Source organism: Rattus norvegicus, chromosome 2 (genome assembly GCF_021556685.1).
Source record: "Rattus norvegicus strain SHRSP/BbbUtx chromosome 2, alternate assembly SHRSP_T2T, whole genome shotgun sequence".
NCBI classification, from domain to species: domain Eukaryota; kingdom Metazoa; phylum Chordata; class Mammalia; order Rodentia; family Muridae; genus Rattus; species Rattus norvegicus.
The window spans coordinates 44,584,822-44,602,390 of NC_141535.1; the positions used below are offsets into that span (position 1 = coordinate 44,584,822).

Sequence of the window (17,569 nt, forward strand, 5' to 3'; positions counted from 1 at the left end):
AAGAAAGCAATATTGTACCAATTGTGTCAAGATGTGTCAATCACAGATGGGCTTGATGTAGTAATAAAATATATGCATCTTGAAAATTCAGTTGTTTAAAAGATCAATATGTACCCAAATATATAATTTAAAACCTTATCTTATCATCTAAGTTGTTTGTTGTGTAACTCAACTAATTTATAAAAATTTATTGTGAATAAAATTATCATAATTTGTATTTTAAAAATAAACCACTCAAAAACATTGGCATTTTGCTTTTGTGCAGTCAACATTAGCACGGGAAACCTATGAACAATGAATGCATAATAATAAACTTGGTTATTAGAAAATATAAATAATATAATGTAGTTATTAGATAGTATGTCAGAAAAATATATAGTGGCTCTCTTTATTGATCCCCTATTGCTTTTACTTGGGCCTGGTGGATTTGAAGTCAATTAAATACTCTACATTTTTCATGGTACAAGTACATTCTGATTAAAGCCATTAGGCCACCCGAGGCCATTCGTTATTTTCTTTCATTAAAATAGCTTCTGTCAAGATGACATCTTATAATAATGGGAAAGAAAAACGTTAAGACAGAATCAGACTCTTCATTTGAATAACATATCAAAACCGAAAGGTCAAAGCGGAGCGCAGTCAGAGTGCATGCTGAAGAGGAGCGGTCTTCTGAGCGGGGACAGCGACTCCATCTCTAGCTCTGTCTCACCTTGAGGGTACATTCCCTTCGCATCACACAGTCATCTAGAGACCCCACCAAGCAGACCGGCAGCACTGTGTGGGATGCCTAATTACAGCCCCCTGAGACTTAGCCACTTGGTAGCCAGTTTTCTCTTTATGAAAGAAGGCCTACTAATGATTTCTGTAATTATCATCATTAGTAGTACCTCAAAGGCAGCCCCACCCAGAAATGCTGAGAACTGGTAGGAAAGAACATGGGTGGAGACAGTATGTGCCTTTAAATACCTGGGCTTGAGGTCCAGACTCTCTTCTCTAAGGGCGGTTCTGAAGTGTTCTGAGTATCCATTCTCTGTCTTGCACATCATAGTCTAGAACTCACCTCTATTTAACTTCTGTTCACGCATCTGGAAGATCGCAACCAGCAACCATGGTTGATGATGAGCTGGGTGCCTTGGTAGTAGATAATGGGTCAGGGATGTGCAAGGCGGGTTTTGGGGGTGATGACGCCCCCCGTGCTGTGTTCCCCTCCATGGTAGGGCGTCCACGACACCAAGGGGTCATGGTGGGCATGGGCCAGAAGGACTGTTATGTGGGAGATGAGGCCCAGAGCAAGAGAGGCATCTTGACCCTGAAGTATCCCATTGAACATGGAGTCGTCACCAACTGGGATGACATGGAGAAGATCTGGTACCACACTTTCTACAATGAGCTCCGTGTAGCACCGGATGAGCATCCTATTCTTCTCACCGAGGCACCCCTCAACCCCAAAATCAACCGGGAGAAGATGACTCAGATAATGTTTGAGGCTTTCAACACACCTGCCATGTATGTAGCTATCCAAGCCGTACTGTCCCTCTATGCCTCGGGAAGGACGACAGGTAACGTGATGGATTCTGGGGATGGCGTCACTCACACTGTGCCTATCTATGAAGGCTATGCTCTGCCCCATGGCATTCTACGACTAGATCTGGCAGGCAGAGACCTGACTGATTACCTCATGAAGATCCTGACAGAACGAGGTTATAACTTCACCACCACAGCTGAGAGGGAGATCGTGCGGGATGTCAAAGAAAAGCTGTGCTATGTGGCCCTGGACTTTGAGCAGGAGATGGTCACTGCAGCTGCTTCATCCTCACTTGAAAGAAGCTATGAGCTCCCTGATGGGCAGGTGATCACCATTGGGAACGAACGTTTTCGATGCCCAGAAGCCATTTTCCAGCCTTCCTTTCTAGGTATTGAATCCAGAGGGATCCATGAGACAACCTTCAACTCCATCATGAAGTGTGATGTGGATATTCGCAAGGATTTATATGCCAACACTGTGCTGTCTGGAGGCAGCACCATGTACCCGGGCATTGCCGACAGGATGCAGAAGGAAATCGTAACCTTGGCACCAAGCACCATGAAAATTAAGATCATAGCTCCCCCAGAACGCAAGTATTCAGTTTGGATTGGGGGCTCCATCCTCGCCAGCCTATCCACATTCCAGCAGATGTGGATCAGTAAGCAGGAGTACGATGAAGCCGGTCCTCCTATAGTTCATAGAAAATGCTTCTAAATGAGCTACCAGGTCCCTTTTCCTAGGTCAGAACGATGGTACCCACCTCACCCAGGAAAATTAAGGTAAATCATTTACTTCTTATTGAGCATTAGAGCCAGGAAATCTACATCTCCATGCAAGTATCCAGGGCTCTGTCACAGCTAACCACACTGAGCTTTTTAGCAGCTGAGGGAAATCTGACATCATAATCTGTTTTCTATGCCCGTGAGGCTCAGAGAAATGTGGGCTTGCTTACATGAAAATGGGTGACAAGGAGTAAGGTCATGAGAAAAGAATTTCAGGCTGCATAACCACAATATGCAAGCTTTAGATCTAGTTCTTGCTAAAATGGTCAACAACGCTCTACAGATCTGCAATATAAAAGTCTAGCAACTATGTCTTATTAATTCTCTGTATTTATTTACTTCTTTCTATGGATATAACAAACTACACAGGTCCATCCTCTATATCCACTTATGCATCAGGAAGGTAAAGTATTACATCTTAAGACATAATATGTACTTGGCCGAGCAGCTTCTGTGAATGTTCTTATTCTCTAGCCAACGTTTCAGCAGCTCTGTATTTCAAGGAATTGCCTTATCACATAAGCATAGCTAAACGGTTGCCATTCGATTGGTGTGTATAAATCAAATAAATTCCCAAGTCAAGGTGGAATTCTGTTGGCCAAGTACATCTTAATGACTTAGTTACTGAACTTCATCAGACTCACGAAACAGCAAACCTACCGATGGATGATGCCTAACTGTCTACATAGAAAGATATTGTGATGCCGAGTTCATTTTGTCTGCCACAGGGTGACAAGAATAATTTTATTCATATCTCTTAGCCTAATAATGTGTCTTGAGCAATATCTAAGGGTTGATTCTGGACATTCCTCTTAGGCAAGGACGTCACTATGGGGAATGCAGCACCAGTCTCTTAGCAAACAGTAAGTGGTCGTAGACGTTCAGTAACCTCGAGCAAGTTCTCGGAAAGATTTTATTGTAGCTCTTTACTTTATTACATCCAGTGGCTGGCAACACGTGTTTACCTATGTATCTCTGAGATGACAGTGTCTCAAAAAACATACTAGTGTTTCTTCCTACAATGTTTGAGATGTTTTCATGAATCCAGTGGTGATTTAACAACAAATTTTTAGTATGACCATATCTGCTTCCATTTATGATGTGATTTCTGTATTTGGTTATCAGGGTAATTTGTATTTTTTATGTTTTTATCTAAAAAGTTAAGATATTTATCTGCTTATTTGCTTAAGAAGATACCGTTAGACCAGTGGGAGGGAGGAATATCTTCTTTTTCATATTAGTTTGGAAACTTCTTGTGTTTAAACATGTGAATTTGGAATCTTTAACCAATTTTGATTAAGATAGAACTTTCCAAATAACTTGATTATTCCTTATTTCCTTTATCAGTTGATGTAATTGTTTAATCTGCAAAAGCACTTTATTTTACAAAGCTTGCTTTTCGTTTAATTTCATTAAAGTAAAATGACAACATGCTTGTGTTTTGGATTTCCTGTTATTTCCCTCACTCCTTCCCACGAGAGAGTGATTCAGAGAGCATCACTCTCCCTGTGGATGACCTGTTCATCCTCCTGTTACTCATACTCAGCCCGTACCGCCTACATTCAGTCCTGTAAAGTTAAAAGTCAGTTCTTAACTAGCTAGTCAGATAAGTTTATAAATTCCTCATAATATTAAGGCTTAGTGGATGGCCCAGTATTCGGTAATTAAGTTAGAGGTAATGGTAATATATACATCCTGGATTTGTTGTTGTGATGCCTCTCATTTACAGGGTGAGTAGTTTGCACAAATATCCTGACCTATATTCTTAATTACTAGGAAAAAAGGAAAAATATAAAAACTGTGTCTCCACCCACAGAAAGTCTATGGGATAGATGAGGCAAATTCTCGAGAGAGTAAGCCACAGAACTCTAACTTAGACATGTTAACCCTGTAAGGCAGAAAGAAATGCAAACCTCAGATCATTGGATAGGCTCTTTGTGTGCACTGATTACTTGACTGGTGAGTTTAATCAGAGCTCAGCCCACCTCAGAGCTTTACAATTCGGAATCAATGTCATGCACTTAACACAATTGGACTGTTACTCACCAGTGGTTCACTCACCAGTGGTTTGCTCATCTGCCAAATTACTCAGAGAACCTTTTACAAATATAGATTTCCAAGCCCTAGACTCAGAGATTCTGACTTGGTAGATCTACGGTAAAGATTTGGTTCCCAGCATGCAACCAAATAGAAGAATTGCCTCTCCAAAGAACCCAGAATCTAAAGCCCATTACGGATGCAAAGATGAGGAAGAACAGTGCACACCTGAGCTACCATCTTCCTCGTAAGACTGGGAACAGAAAAGCAGCATCCTCCAGTGCCAGAGACACAGAACAGCACAAGGCTTTTACCTCCCCCCATGCTGCAGCCTGAATGACAAATACAGCTGGTGATCTGAGTTTCCCCAAATAGCAGTTCCCCCAGTCATAAGGAATGCTTTCCTAAACACATGCCTGATTCAAAGCCTCTTTGACATGTAGATAGGATCATTTTAAATACCTCACTGGATGTGGCAGAAGCAGGAAAGAAGCATACAATCTTTAAGGTTAAGTTCAAGTGTCACCCCTCCTGAGGAACCTTTTGTAGACAGTAAATGTGACAAAGAAGTTGTGTTCCTAACACACTGTTTATGTGCATGCAACGTGATAAACACTTTTCAGGCATAAGTCCACACTCCCACATACGCCACCAAGAAGCACCTGGAGGACAGAAATACAGACAGTGTCTACCCACCTCTGAATTTTCCTAGTGCTGACCACACTGTATAATTCAACACATGATTCCAGTGACTCTGCTGAACCCCACATACTTCACTGTATACATTGCACGATCCACCCTACTTGAGCCCAGCTCCCTCTGCACTGCCTCTGAGGCCCATTCTCTGTCCCTTTTTCCTCTCTTCTCTTTCCTTTCCCCTTCACTGCTCTTCTGCTTGAGAGGCTAGATATTCAACTGCCCTTTGCTTGCTGGTAAGTTTGCCATTTTGACCAAACAATGAATCAACATTCTCTTCAAAACTATGTGTTAGTCACATGACTGCTGAGATAGAGGGGAACAAAGGAAGGAAGGATCGGATCCAGAGACTGAAAAGGGAAGAAGTGAGGGGGGAGAAGGAGACTAAGGAAAAGGTAGGAAGAAGAAATAAGAGATGAGGGGAGAGAAGAGGAGGAAGGAGAAAGGACATCTATCGCTCATTGAGAACAGTGGAACATTTAACTCTTTTAGTGCATTTGTATTCTTGCTGCCAGTTTCCTTTGGTTTTGTTGTTGTTTCTGTTTTGGTTTGGGTTTGGAGTTTTGGTTTTTGGGGGTTTTTTGTTTGTTTGTTTTTTGTTTTTTGTTTTTGTTTTTGTTTTGTTTTTCCATCAATTATCCCAGAGTTGAGAGCTTCAGGTATTCAACTACAGAAACTCAAACACTGTAAAGCCTTGAAAAGTGTGCTTTTTGGGGGACTATCTGTAGCCTCCTTCTGGTTTTCAAAACATTCCTTTCTGAGATGTTTGAAGCTAAGAACTAAACACGTGGCTCTCCCAACATTGCTTCCAGATGTTGCTGATTACAGCGGGAATTACTTTAAGGACACACGTGCATGCACACATGAGGAACTTCATCAAAAGCAACTGATACCGTAAGATTTCCTTTTTAAAAATGAAAGAAACTGTCTAAACTATAATCATCATTTTTTAAAAAGATAAATGGTGAAAATTCTACAGCTTTCTTGAGTTGCCTACCTTTTTTTCAGCCTATTAAAAAATCTGCCTTCCTAAGTAGCTGATATTTTTAACTTATAAGTGGGAGTGTCAATAAGATGTGACAGTAAGATGTTTTGTCTAGACAACACCACCTCGTACGTATTTGCAAATCCAGTCTATCAGCATTTTCTGTTCTTTAGGTACTGAGAACGTGAACCCTTGATACTGTCATGTAAAGTAAACAGAAAGCATGTAAGTCAATGCCGAGTTATTCTCTCTGGCTTTGGAAATAATGTGGGCATATGACCACGCACAACCCATGTGACAATGTATGGTGAGGAAGAAAATAGACACAAGCAGAATGAGAAAGATTAGAGTTCTCACTGAGATACCCTTCGTAGCCATGTGGTGTCAAGAAAAGTTCTTCTTGGCTGTGTGATAGCTTGGGAGTAAAGCAAGGAAGGAAGTTAATACTGAATCTTAACTTCCTAGTCTATTCTTCCACTTGGCACATTCCCCGGAAGCCCCTCAGAGGAAGAGCCACACAACAACTCTTTTACTACAGAATATAAAAAACATAGACTACTCATAAGTAAATATGTCACAGTTTGTGTGTTGTCACAGGTTTTGGGGTTTGGGGATTTTTTGGTTTTTTGGTTTTTTAGGATCTTTTGGGGTTTTTCTTGTTTGTTTGTTTGTTTGTTTGTTTTTGTGTTTTTCTTTTTGTTTTTTCACTAAAATGATGATAAGCTGAATTTGGCCAATCTGCTATAGTTTTAAGAAAGAAAAATGAACATGAAACATGAAAATTTTAATTCATTTAATTCAGAGCCTACTTATTACTTAATGTTCTTATCATTGTGTGTGAATGCCTGAGTTGGTGAGGGGAGCAACTTATAGGTAGAAGGGTTTATTTTGGTACTGTCCATATGGTAGGGAAGGCATCATGTAATCCATGGTGATAGGAGTATGTCACAAGAACCAGGAAGTCAGGGGAGGTGAATAGCAGTGTTCAGCTGTCTTCTTCATTTTCCCTTTTTATTCAGGACAGGACTCCAGGCCATATCATGGTGGTACCTTTCAGAGTGACTGTTCCCTCTCTGGGTCCAGCTTCACACAGACACTCAGAAGTGTGTCTGCAGGTGGTTCCAAACCCATCAAGTTAGCAGTAAAGATTAACCATCCTAACCCATGTTAGCTCTTCTTACAAAGGAGAAACTTACACAGAAGAAATGCTATTGGCTTAAATAATTGAAGCTAACAGCCAGGGGAAAGTACATTTGCTGGTTTTTATAGGCACAGAGAGCAAGGACAAGGCCTACAGGATGCTTTGAAATATTTCTGGAACAACTATGTGTAGAAGTAAAAGTATGCAAACATATTACACCTCCATGTGGACAGAACACCAAGGCTCAGTTCTTCCTAGATGAGGTATCTCAAACACATTGCCACTACCACCATCAACACCACCACCACCATCACTACAATTACCACACCACACAACACACACATACACATATACACACCACCTCCAACACAAAACACACAAACATACACACTCATACACATGTACACATCAGCTTCACCACAACACACATGCACTCATAAACACAGACACAGATATATATACCACCCAAAATCATACAACACAACACATACTCTCATGCACACATATACACCACCTCCATCACAACTTACAACACATACACACTCAAACATACCACCTATACACACACACACACACACACACACACACACACACACCACCAGGTAAATACCATACCACACAACACACATACACATATACCCCAGGAGCTTGGAAGGAGAAGCTTTGGGCTATATACTGAAGTATTTTAAGGTCTAAAATGACAATGGATGGAATATATGTGATACTGCAAGATAGAATAGGCCATAGTCCTCTGGTACAACTCAAAAAGTCAGTTATACAGTGAACAGTGGGAACTCTTGAGACCACAGCAGAGAAGCAGAGAGCTTGAATTTGTCAGAAAGGAAATCTAGAATCCACGTATGTATGATATTATAACATGTTCACAGTCACAGTATAAAGGAGCTGGGGTAGAGGTAGGAAGCAGTGTTTCTTTGTCTTGCCCATAGCTCTAATTATTGTGATTAATAGACTCTGTACTAAGACTAAGGATGCCAATGAGGTGCAGGAAATATGCCTATTCATGTCAAGTACTCTGAAGGAGACTACAAGACATAAATACATAGAAACTAAATTAAAAGTGAAAACAATTAAGAATGATGTTATAGGAAACAGCTCTGAGAAAAATCAGCCAAGCAATGTATAGTTTTGCTGGTGAATGTTTGAGCCGGAGCTGGGATGGAGTCTCTCTATTGCCTATACACTTCATATTCCAAAGCCACCTCTGTATCTCCCAAAGATGATCTAATCCAAGTGTTCCTAGCATTCCTGAAACACTAAAGTGTAGTTTTTCTAGAAGACTGGGCACCTTGTTCCAAATAACAGTTGGCAGAATGTACAGATGCAGGAAACGTAAGCAACCCATAGAGTGCCTGAGTTAAAACTCCTGGATCATTAGAAAGCTTCTAGAAAGAGCCAAGATGTACCTTTGGAGGATATATCACAATGTAGATGTAGCAACTAACATTAAACATCCCTAAAACAGGTTGTTTAGGATCCATAGACTGGGGAGGGAGGAGTGGCAGCAGGGTGTGAAAGTGAAGTTCCTAGACAAAGTCAGCCCAGGTGAAATGAAAAACGATACCCAATTTTCTTTCTGTTCGAACCTAAAATGATTAGAAGGAGCAGATGCCACAAGGTTAGGAAAGAAACATCCTCACTGACAAGAGACAGACACAAAGGGAGGTGAAGGGAAAGACAGGTTGGGACAGGGGCAGCACTTCAAGAGTTAATGTTACCTAGAGAAGCATGTCACTTATATGCTTGCACAAAACATTAAGATATGTGTGGACAGTGTGAGATGGCCATCCTGTCTTTGGTAAGCTCACAGTAATTAAATGATAGGCCTTCCACATCTCCATGAGAACCCAGCATCAAAGAATTTATAGTAGGCGAATTATTCAGTGAATCCAGATGCCAGACCTTGAGATGAGGGCTTGTTATGTCCATTGTGGCTCTACAAATGGACTTGACTGAGACAGTGTGGGAATGAAGAAAGGAATAGCACGGAGGAACACACAAAAGCAAAAGCCTTGGTAAAGTAGACTGAGCTCTGCTGGAGAAGCCTAGCATGCAGAAGTTCACTGAACAGAGAGGCAAGGTCCAGCACATAGATGAACAAGGAGGCAGGGTTACTACAGACAGATAAACAAGGAGACAGATTTAGCTTATCTCTGTAGAAGTGTCTGTAGGAATAATCTTCAGGCCATAAAGCATCCAGGAGAAGAAAGCAATGGCAGAGACTTTCTGTACACACTGTCAACATCACACACACTCAAACATCAAGAATGGCTTTGACGTTCCCCTTAGAGTATCGCCTCAGGGGTAGAAGGAAGTTGTACAGTTTCCTTCTGGGTCTGAGGCATGGCTACATCCATGTCAAGCACCTGCATTCACTCTGAACCTTGCTCATTAAGGGCCCTTCAGTCCCCACAAGGACCCGTCCCTGTCCTTGGCTGAGAGACACATGTTTCCAGTGATTCCGCTGGACATATGGAACAGAATTTCAGTTAGAAGCAAACATTCGCTTGGGAACTTTTAAAGTATCAACCATACACATTGCTGGAGTCTGTTCTCTTTGAAAATACAATGTGAGAAATTTTTGACATTTAAGAGTTTTATTTCCATATCCAGTAATATTAAGGCTTGCAGATTTAGAAAGGAAACATGTGCTTTAAAACGTGCTGAAAAAACAGACCTGTGCAAGGAGTACAATTCAGCCAGTTGGTGTGGGTCTAACAGGACTGTAGGGTGTGGATAACTCCCATAATTCATCTACCAAAGGGAAATCTGAAGCATTTCCACTGATTCTTTTAATATTGGTGCCCTCTACTCTTTAGAACTAATCAACCATAGTAATTTACTTCAGCTCTATTTTTAGAAAATAAAAAATATATCAAGAACCACTCTTTTGTACAATGTTTCTAGAAAAAGCAATTGGGCTGACTCAATTAAAAACTCAGAAAAAAAATTAACCCTTCACGGTTGAGCTTTAATTCTAGTAAAACAGAAAGTACTTTCAAATAAAAGGGAAACTAACTTTCAGAAAACTACATGAATTAGGTTGGCACTATATGAAACACTTAATTTTAGACAGAAATCCCCAAAACAGCTCAACATTATCCTTGTTCTTTTAAAATGTCATTTTTCATTCTTTAAAAAGGCAGTCTTTGTCACTAGGTTTACGATGAATCTTCTGACTTCTTAAATACTTTGCTGGAAATCATAGAGGGGTACGTTTGTCTCTGCACCTAGCTAATACGTTCCCCTGTTCAATCTACCTAGAGACCCCATGTCTTGTCTGAAACAAAGAGAGAAGAGAGAGGACAGTGGTGTTGCAGGGCTGGGAACTTTCTGCAGCTCGATGAGAACTCCTTACATTGTTTTTCTTGCTTTCGGAAACTGCCTTCATGGCTTCCAGCCCTCCCCAAGCTACAAGACAATTGTCAATCAAGCTGGGCTCTGTCCTCATGGCTCCTCTCTCTGTCTTGTTCTCCAGCTCTCTCTTTCACTTAAAAGCCTGTCATTGCACTGGGTCACACACAGATAACCTGCTTGGACTGAGCCAGGCTTATAGAGGAGTGGGAAGGAGCAGAACCCTGTAAGAGCCAGACCCAGGATCCCAGTCAGAACCTTGATTTTAGACAACTCCTGCTCAACTGCTTGAACTACAAACACCAAAACAAGGAGTGTTGTTGCTGTCGTTACTGTTGTTGTTGTTGTTATTGTTGCGTTTTGTGAGGTTTCAAAAGGACATCGCTGGAAAGTTTGGTAACTGCTTGATTAAATAGCAAAACGAAAAGGAAAAGGAAAAGGAAGTAGAAGGGGGCAGGCGAAGGGGCCTCGGATGGAAAAACTCAGCTCTCACCGTGGGCGTATTAGGTGGCAGGAAGGGAAGAAAGGTCACAGCCTCTGCCCTGGCCTTTTGCTTGAAACTGAGGAAAAGTAAAAGACCCATTCTGTATGTCTCAGCAAGAGTGGTTTTCCAAGTGCCCCCTCCTTTCTGCACTGTCACAGGCCAGTTTGGAAGGTCCTCAGAACCACTTACAGATCCAGAGTTTGCAGGAGATAGGGATTAGTGGGAGCTCGTCTTGGTCCCATGATTCCTGCCCTGAGTCCAGATGGCTCCCATGACCCATCAGACAACCAAGGCATGAAGCTAGCTTCCATCTCACACGTCACACACACATTTAGCTCACAAAAGTCCCCAGTGGAGCACAGTCCTTCAGCTTCCAGGGAGCCAGAATTCAGGGTCCTCAGGAGGCAGCCTGCCAGACTCTAGACTTCATTTGGCTATGGGCTTGAAATATTTAGACGTACGGGATGTGTACCTCCAGTTGTCTTTGCCCAGATCTGAAGGCTGTGTGTCTCCTGTCATCTCCAAATTTATTCCTGAAGGGACATAAATGAACCAGGAAAAACAGAAAATAACAAAGTAACCATCTTTCTCCAAGTTGAGAGACAGAGAGAGAGAGAGAGAGACAAAGACAGAGAGAGAGAGAGAGAGAGAGAGAGAGAGAGAGAGAGAGAGAGAGAGAGAGAGAATCTAGCCACCAGCACTTCCAGAGACTAAACATCTCCCAAGTAACTCAAGGGTACCTTTGGCCCTAAATGGAAATGGAGTTAGTAGCCTTGGGAATGGATTTTGTGGCTGTTGTCTGAAGGTGAGGAAAAACAGACTCAGAATTCCACCCAGTCCCCTGTGATAAAGGCAATGGCAAGGACATCAGTAGACCCACACATGACACTTAAATGTAGTCCTCTTCCGTGTGAGAGATGAGATGGGTCTTCCTGTCCGAAGGGTGTGGTGGTCTGGGTAGCTGCATCGGGCATTTAGGGACAAGCATGTCTGATAGAGCGCTGGGCTAGTGTGACCTTGGGAGCTCTCATCTGCTGCAGTCTCAAGCCTCTCTCTATGTCTGTGCCTTGAGATCTTACCTTCCGTAGGGAGGCTGACCACCCACCATTCCCCAACCCAAGTGTCTCCCACATCTCTAGTCTAAGAGTCTTATTTCAGAAAATCTGCAGCACTGATGGAATTAAATGGTCTTTTAGGGCAGAGAACCCTAACAATCCAGGGGAGCAAAGCCAGTCTAAAAGAACCATGACAATAGGAAAATCCCAAATGCTCAGCCAAGAAAATGAAAGAACACATGTGGCAAAGAGGAGTGGGGGAAAAGCTGTGTGTGCCTGGTGAGGGAGGGGGTTATGCTCTACACAGGCCTGTGTCTGGATTACAGTCATCTGTCTGGCAGCTGCAATCAAGGGGACAGCAGAGGATCTGAAGCCTACCCCAGTCATCCTAGGAGGCCTGGGACTCACGTTTTTTCCCTCCCTTCCTCCTACACTCTTTTGTCTCTGATGATCAACCACATCTCTTTCTGTTCCCCTCTTCGGTTTTATTCTCAAATCCACAATGCAAATATTTTGACATTTTAGCTTTGACCAGATGGATAAGTGGTACACGTGGCACAGCACAGAAACAAGAATAAATAAATAAATCAAAAGAAAGCCAAAGTCTAGAGCTTTAAAAGAAAAAAACTCATCAATCTCTGCATACAGGAACTGGTTTTGGAACAATCAACACACGACATTCCTCACTTCCCCCTCAAAGCCCTGGGGCCAAAGGACGGGGAGATACAGGCAAGGTAGTTTGAAGCCGTTGCCTTTCCTAAACAATAGAATCCTTGTGCGTTTTGTGTTGGGCTTTCTGGGGAGTTTTGTAATACCCGTGTCTCCCCACTGGCTTTGGAGCACAGCCTTATTAAATTCAAAGATACATGTTTGGAATTCGAAGAGTGGTCCCCTGACCACCTACCTCTTCTTCAGCAGGATGTGGGCAAGGGTAACAAGGGGTCATTACCCATTAGACACTTCACATTTCTGATGCCTTAACTTTGTTCTCTAAGAGCTTCCTGAGGCTACAAGTCCTCCTCTTACTAGACTCCTGTAGCTACTGCTGTGAATGGTAAACTGAGTTCATGGTTTTGTAAAAAAAAAAAGATATTTTCCTCTTTGCTAAAATTTAGTTTCAGAGGAAAAGCATCACCTGTTGCCCTATCCCTATCCATCTATTCCTCGGCCCAGGCCCAGAGCCCTTCTGGTTCTATATTTGTCCTCTGACCTCACAGAGAACCTGCACTTCCTCGGAAATGGTGGTTTACAGGTAGTGGGCGACCTGCACGGAGGTAAATGTTAGGAGTGGCCCCAGAGTCTTACTAACCAGAATCCAGACCCTGGATCTGACCTTAACGTCGAACTAGCTTTTTCTGTGTTTGCTTCTAAACCTGGAAGTGGAAATAACACTGTCTACTTCAGAGTATATATTATAGAGACATAAGAAGTTATATTTCATTTGGTTTGGGTTGGGTTGGGCCGGGTTGGGAAGTGGTGGTGTTTGTGTTTTAACTAAAAAAAAAAAAAAAAAAAAAAAAAAAAAAAAAAAAAAAAAAAAAAACACAGAGAACAACAACAACAACAAAAAATTCCAGATGCATTTATGAAGAGATTTCACTAGACATGTGTGGCTCTGGGGATGGCCCCCAGGCCTTGCACACGCTAAGTAGGCATTCTACCACTGAGCTACATCCCAAATACTGTTTGTTACTCTGTGGTCAGGTGTGAGGGTGTATTTGTGTAAAATACAATGAAACATTTAATGAAAAAGTCCATCTTAGTATATGTGAGACTGCCACAGAGGAGGAGAGGGGAAGAACAGGGTGGGGGGTGGGGTGGAGGGAGCAGGAGACATGGAAGAAAGGAGAGGGAAAAATAGGTAAAATAATGAACAGCTTAATTTTTTTTTCAGTGCTTTGGATCAAACCCAAAGCCTTGTGCAGGCTAAGCTGCACCTACACCTTCTACTCACCCCAAAGTCATATTCTATCTTGGGAATGAATAATATTATCTCCCCAATTCCAAAGAGCTCCAAGGTAAAAAAAGAAAGAAAAGAAAGAAAGGCTTAAAGCCTAAAGTAGCCTCAAGTGTTTAAAGTCTTAACCGAAGCCAATGCATGACCTTTCTCAGGTTCCAACTACTGACTCCGTTACTGTGTTGGCTTCAGGCTACTCTGAGTTTCTTCTTCCAATTCCAAAACCGTCATTTAGTGCTTCTCCTGGCGATGTGCCACAGACACCCTCAAAGAGAGCAAAACGCTTCTTTCCCTGAAGGGGCCACTAAATAACGTGAGGCACATACAAAAGAAGAGGGAAATCAAACTCACCATGGCCAGTCCTGAAAGGGAGAATAAAGGATCCTGGCTGTCCAGAGGGTGAGACAGAGCAGCAAAAGGCTAGAATGGGGAAAATGGCATTCAAGGTGATGTTGATGTGCAGGGATGGAAATAGGGGAGCCAGCCTGATAGACGCTCTAACAATATCCTCTGCCTTGTGGCTGTTGCCCCCACCCCTTCTGCCAGATCCAACATGGCCTCTCGTGTTTTACTAGATTTTAATATGCTGGCACTTCAGAGTCTTTGTTCTTTAAAAAACTAAAAGAAACACAAAGTTTTACAGACCACCAGCAGAACATAAGCCACATATCTGAAGACACACCCAGACTCCTACTCTCTCATTTCTCCCTACCATTTCTAATGCTTTCCTTTCCCCTCCCTCCCTTCCTTCCTCTTCCTCTTCCTTCCTGTTCTTGTTTCTAAGCTTCTCAAGGCAGAATAATCCCTAAGATAGAACATGAACTTGGAAGTTAGAAACCCAGGCCAGGATCTGCCACATGCTGGCAACGTAGCATTTCACCACTCTGAGCTCGAAGTTCCTCCTTCAAAAAAGGTGGCTACAATTGGACATTCCAAGGCTGGGCTCTACATCATCATCACCAACACAATGAGAGTGACTAAGGTGTGTTTGTGGACACCCTTCTGTCAGCTCCTTCTACCTTCATTCCACCTAGAATGCTACTCAGTCTGCTTCTCACCCAGCCACAACCCTTAAACCAACCTTGACAATGAACCACAAAAAAACCCTACCAAGAGATACTATATGGTCCCTCCTCTGGGACTCACACTAAGTAAAGAATCTACTTTCTATTTCAGGGTTTTGCACAATAATTTTGCTCCTCTTAACCACAAGAACATTTTGTTTTTGACCAGTTTGCTTATGCTCCAGATCTGCTTATATTTGTACAATCACTAGTGTGTTTCTTTTTCCTATTTATTCCTCCTCTGAAGTCAATCTAACTTAAGTGACTATCATGTGTGCCAAGAGGGCTGCAACCCAAATCCTGTTTCCCTTTGTTTATACAGTGCCTGGGTCGGCCCATGAAGGAAAAGCACTCAGCCGAAGCAACAAGGAAACTCTTAATTCAATCCCCTTCTGAAGTTTCCTTCCTTTACCACAGGCCCCAGTCCCGACAGACCAAGGGAGGTCACACTAATCAATCCCATCTTTAAACCAGAAAACCAAGCACGGACAGGTGGTAAGACTTGACTTCTGTTGCCGTGTGTTTCTCTCCATTTCCTTCCTTCAATCCCCCCTTCTCTCCCTACCACAGATTCCCTTTCTTCTCTCTAAATTTGCCCTCTCAGAGCAGTGTGTAGCATAGCCTAATGACAACATGAACTTGAAACTTGAAGGCTGCTCGCTCTGGTGCTTAAAGACCCTGGAGCTGGAATATCTACCCATTTCCCCAAAGAATGAAGTGAGAGGATCACGGGGCCAGGAAGTCCTGGCTCTTGTCTTCCTCATTCTCTAGAACATTTATGGGCATGGACAAGTAGATGGGTCTATTTCTCTACTCCATTAGATTTATAGTCTTTAAAATTATTCCACAACACCTATTTGATGGGACATGCCTCACAGGGAAGGCAACAGAAAGCAAATGCTTCTACAATTTGGTTAAGTGGGATGCCCTCCAATAACATTTTTTTTCTTGACTTTATAGGGAAAAAAAATCTTGAAAACCAAAAAATATGCCATTTGGCAGAAAGGGGGTTAAAAATCAAAGTCAACCTTGTGACTTTGTGACCAGAGCAAAAGCTGCAGAGTGCTGCTATGACATGCTGCTCGGCAGAAAGCCTGGAGCTGCAAACCAGGCAACACAGATGCCTTTGTCCTAGGCTTTGGGCACTGCCCTGTACTGTGTCCCTAGAGCTCCCTTCTTTGTTACTTCTTGGCTCTCTCGTCAGTGTGAAACACATCCAGGCAGAAGATCTGGGCAATGAGCACTCAGGGATAAGGCTTTAAAGTCTTCTGTGTGTCCCACCCCCAAGACCTTCCAGCTATGAAATTTGTATGGCGCCAGCACCGTTCATGTTGAAAACTCCCTTCAAATCAACTCTGGGTAAATGGCTCCATCGCTACCGTAAAAGCCACAGGGCAACAAGATCTCATCTTCTAAAGGTTTGATGCTCACAAGCACAGCCCACCAACCGTTGCAGGTGTCCATCTTGAGGCTCTACAAATTAAGAAGATGCTGCTAAGTACAATTTATTTGATGGTGACCTGTTAAATTCAAAGAGATTGTGGCTTGTCCTGTGCTCCAGAACCGAAGTGGGTGACATGCTGCGTCACGGCCTCTTTGGTAAAAGACAATGTTTTCCTGCCTGTCTGTGCCAGTGACTAATCAAACGCGAAGGGAGGCTTTGGGGATAGCCATCGCCACTGCTTGAGAAGCATCAGAACCTAAGATAGAGGCTCCCAAACCCTGTGTTCTCGGTATGTACCCCAGCGCTAGCTGCCTCTGGCAGAGCTGGAGAGGTGGTCAGTATACAAAAACCTTCCCGGGCTCCAGAACCCGAGATCAACAGCACACCTGTCACCTTTTGCACCATGCTAAAGTCCTGTCAAATCACACTCGCCTCTGGAAACACACCAGAAAGGACATGGGAGAGAGTGTGGAGTCCAAACAACAGACAAAGGTGATTGGGTAATGTATCTTGGAAGACTCCTCACCCCAATTCAAAGACTTGCTTATTTTGGACAGCAATTGTCGGTTCATCTAGTGTACCCTGCACAGGATCCAATGACAATAAAGCAAAAATTCATTACAACACAAATTGTGGAGGGGATTCTGTTCCTCGGTGAAAAATAAATACACTGGTATCACAGTAAGGGTGAGTGCTTACAGAGACACTGATTATCTGGGATCCGAGGTCTGAAGTCTTCTCATTCCCAGGAAGTCTCTTAAACCATGAAATCTACTAACTCCGTATAACAAGGAACTCTACCGGGAAGCATTGTCCAGCTTCTTGGCTTACTTCAGGCACATAGATCATTGATTTCATTTCCCCATCCCTTAACTTAATCTGCCCTTATCTCTGTAGTTACTCAGACTCTCCCCCAACATATGCAGAAAATATCTCCTCTTGGGTTGCCTCCAGGGTCTAATGAGACTGCTTCCTCTAAACCATCTGCCCAGCCACCTTCACAGGCTCACCCCAGAATCCATCTCTT

The 17,569-nt window shown here is 42.7% G+C and overlaps 1 protein-coding gene and 1 long non-coding RNA gene across 4 annotated transcripts in view; one reads left to right on the forward strand and one right to left on the reverse strand.

The window, feature by feature from the left end:
- Positions 1 to 17,569, reverse strand: part of LOC147996062 (uncharacterized) — a 151,920-nt gene that overhangs the window by 23,570 nt on the left and 110,781 nt on the right. The gene's annotated exons all lie outside the window — the stretch shown is intronic.
- On the forward strand, positions 988 to 3,735 carry Actbl2 (actin, beta-like 2). Its single transcript, NM_001106409.1, has one exon. It carries the CDS (start codon positions 1,109 to 1,111, stop codon positions 2,237 to 2,239), a length of 1,131 nt encoding a protein of 376 aa, NP_001099879.1. The 5' UTR covers positions 988 to 1,108; the 3' UTR covers positions 2,240 to 3,735.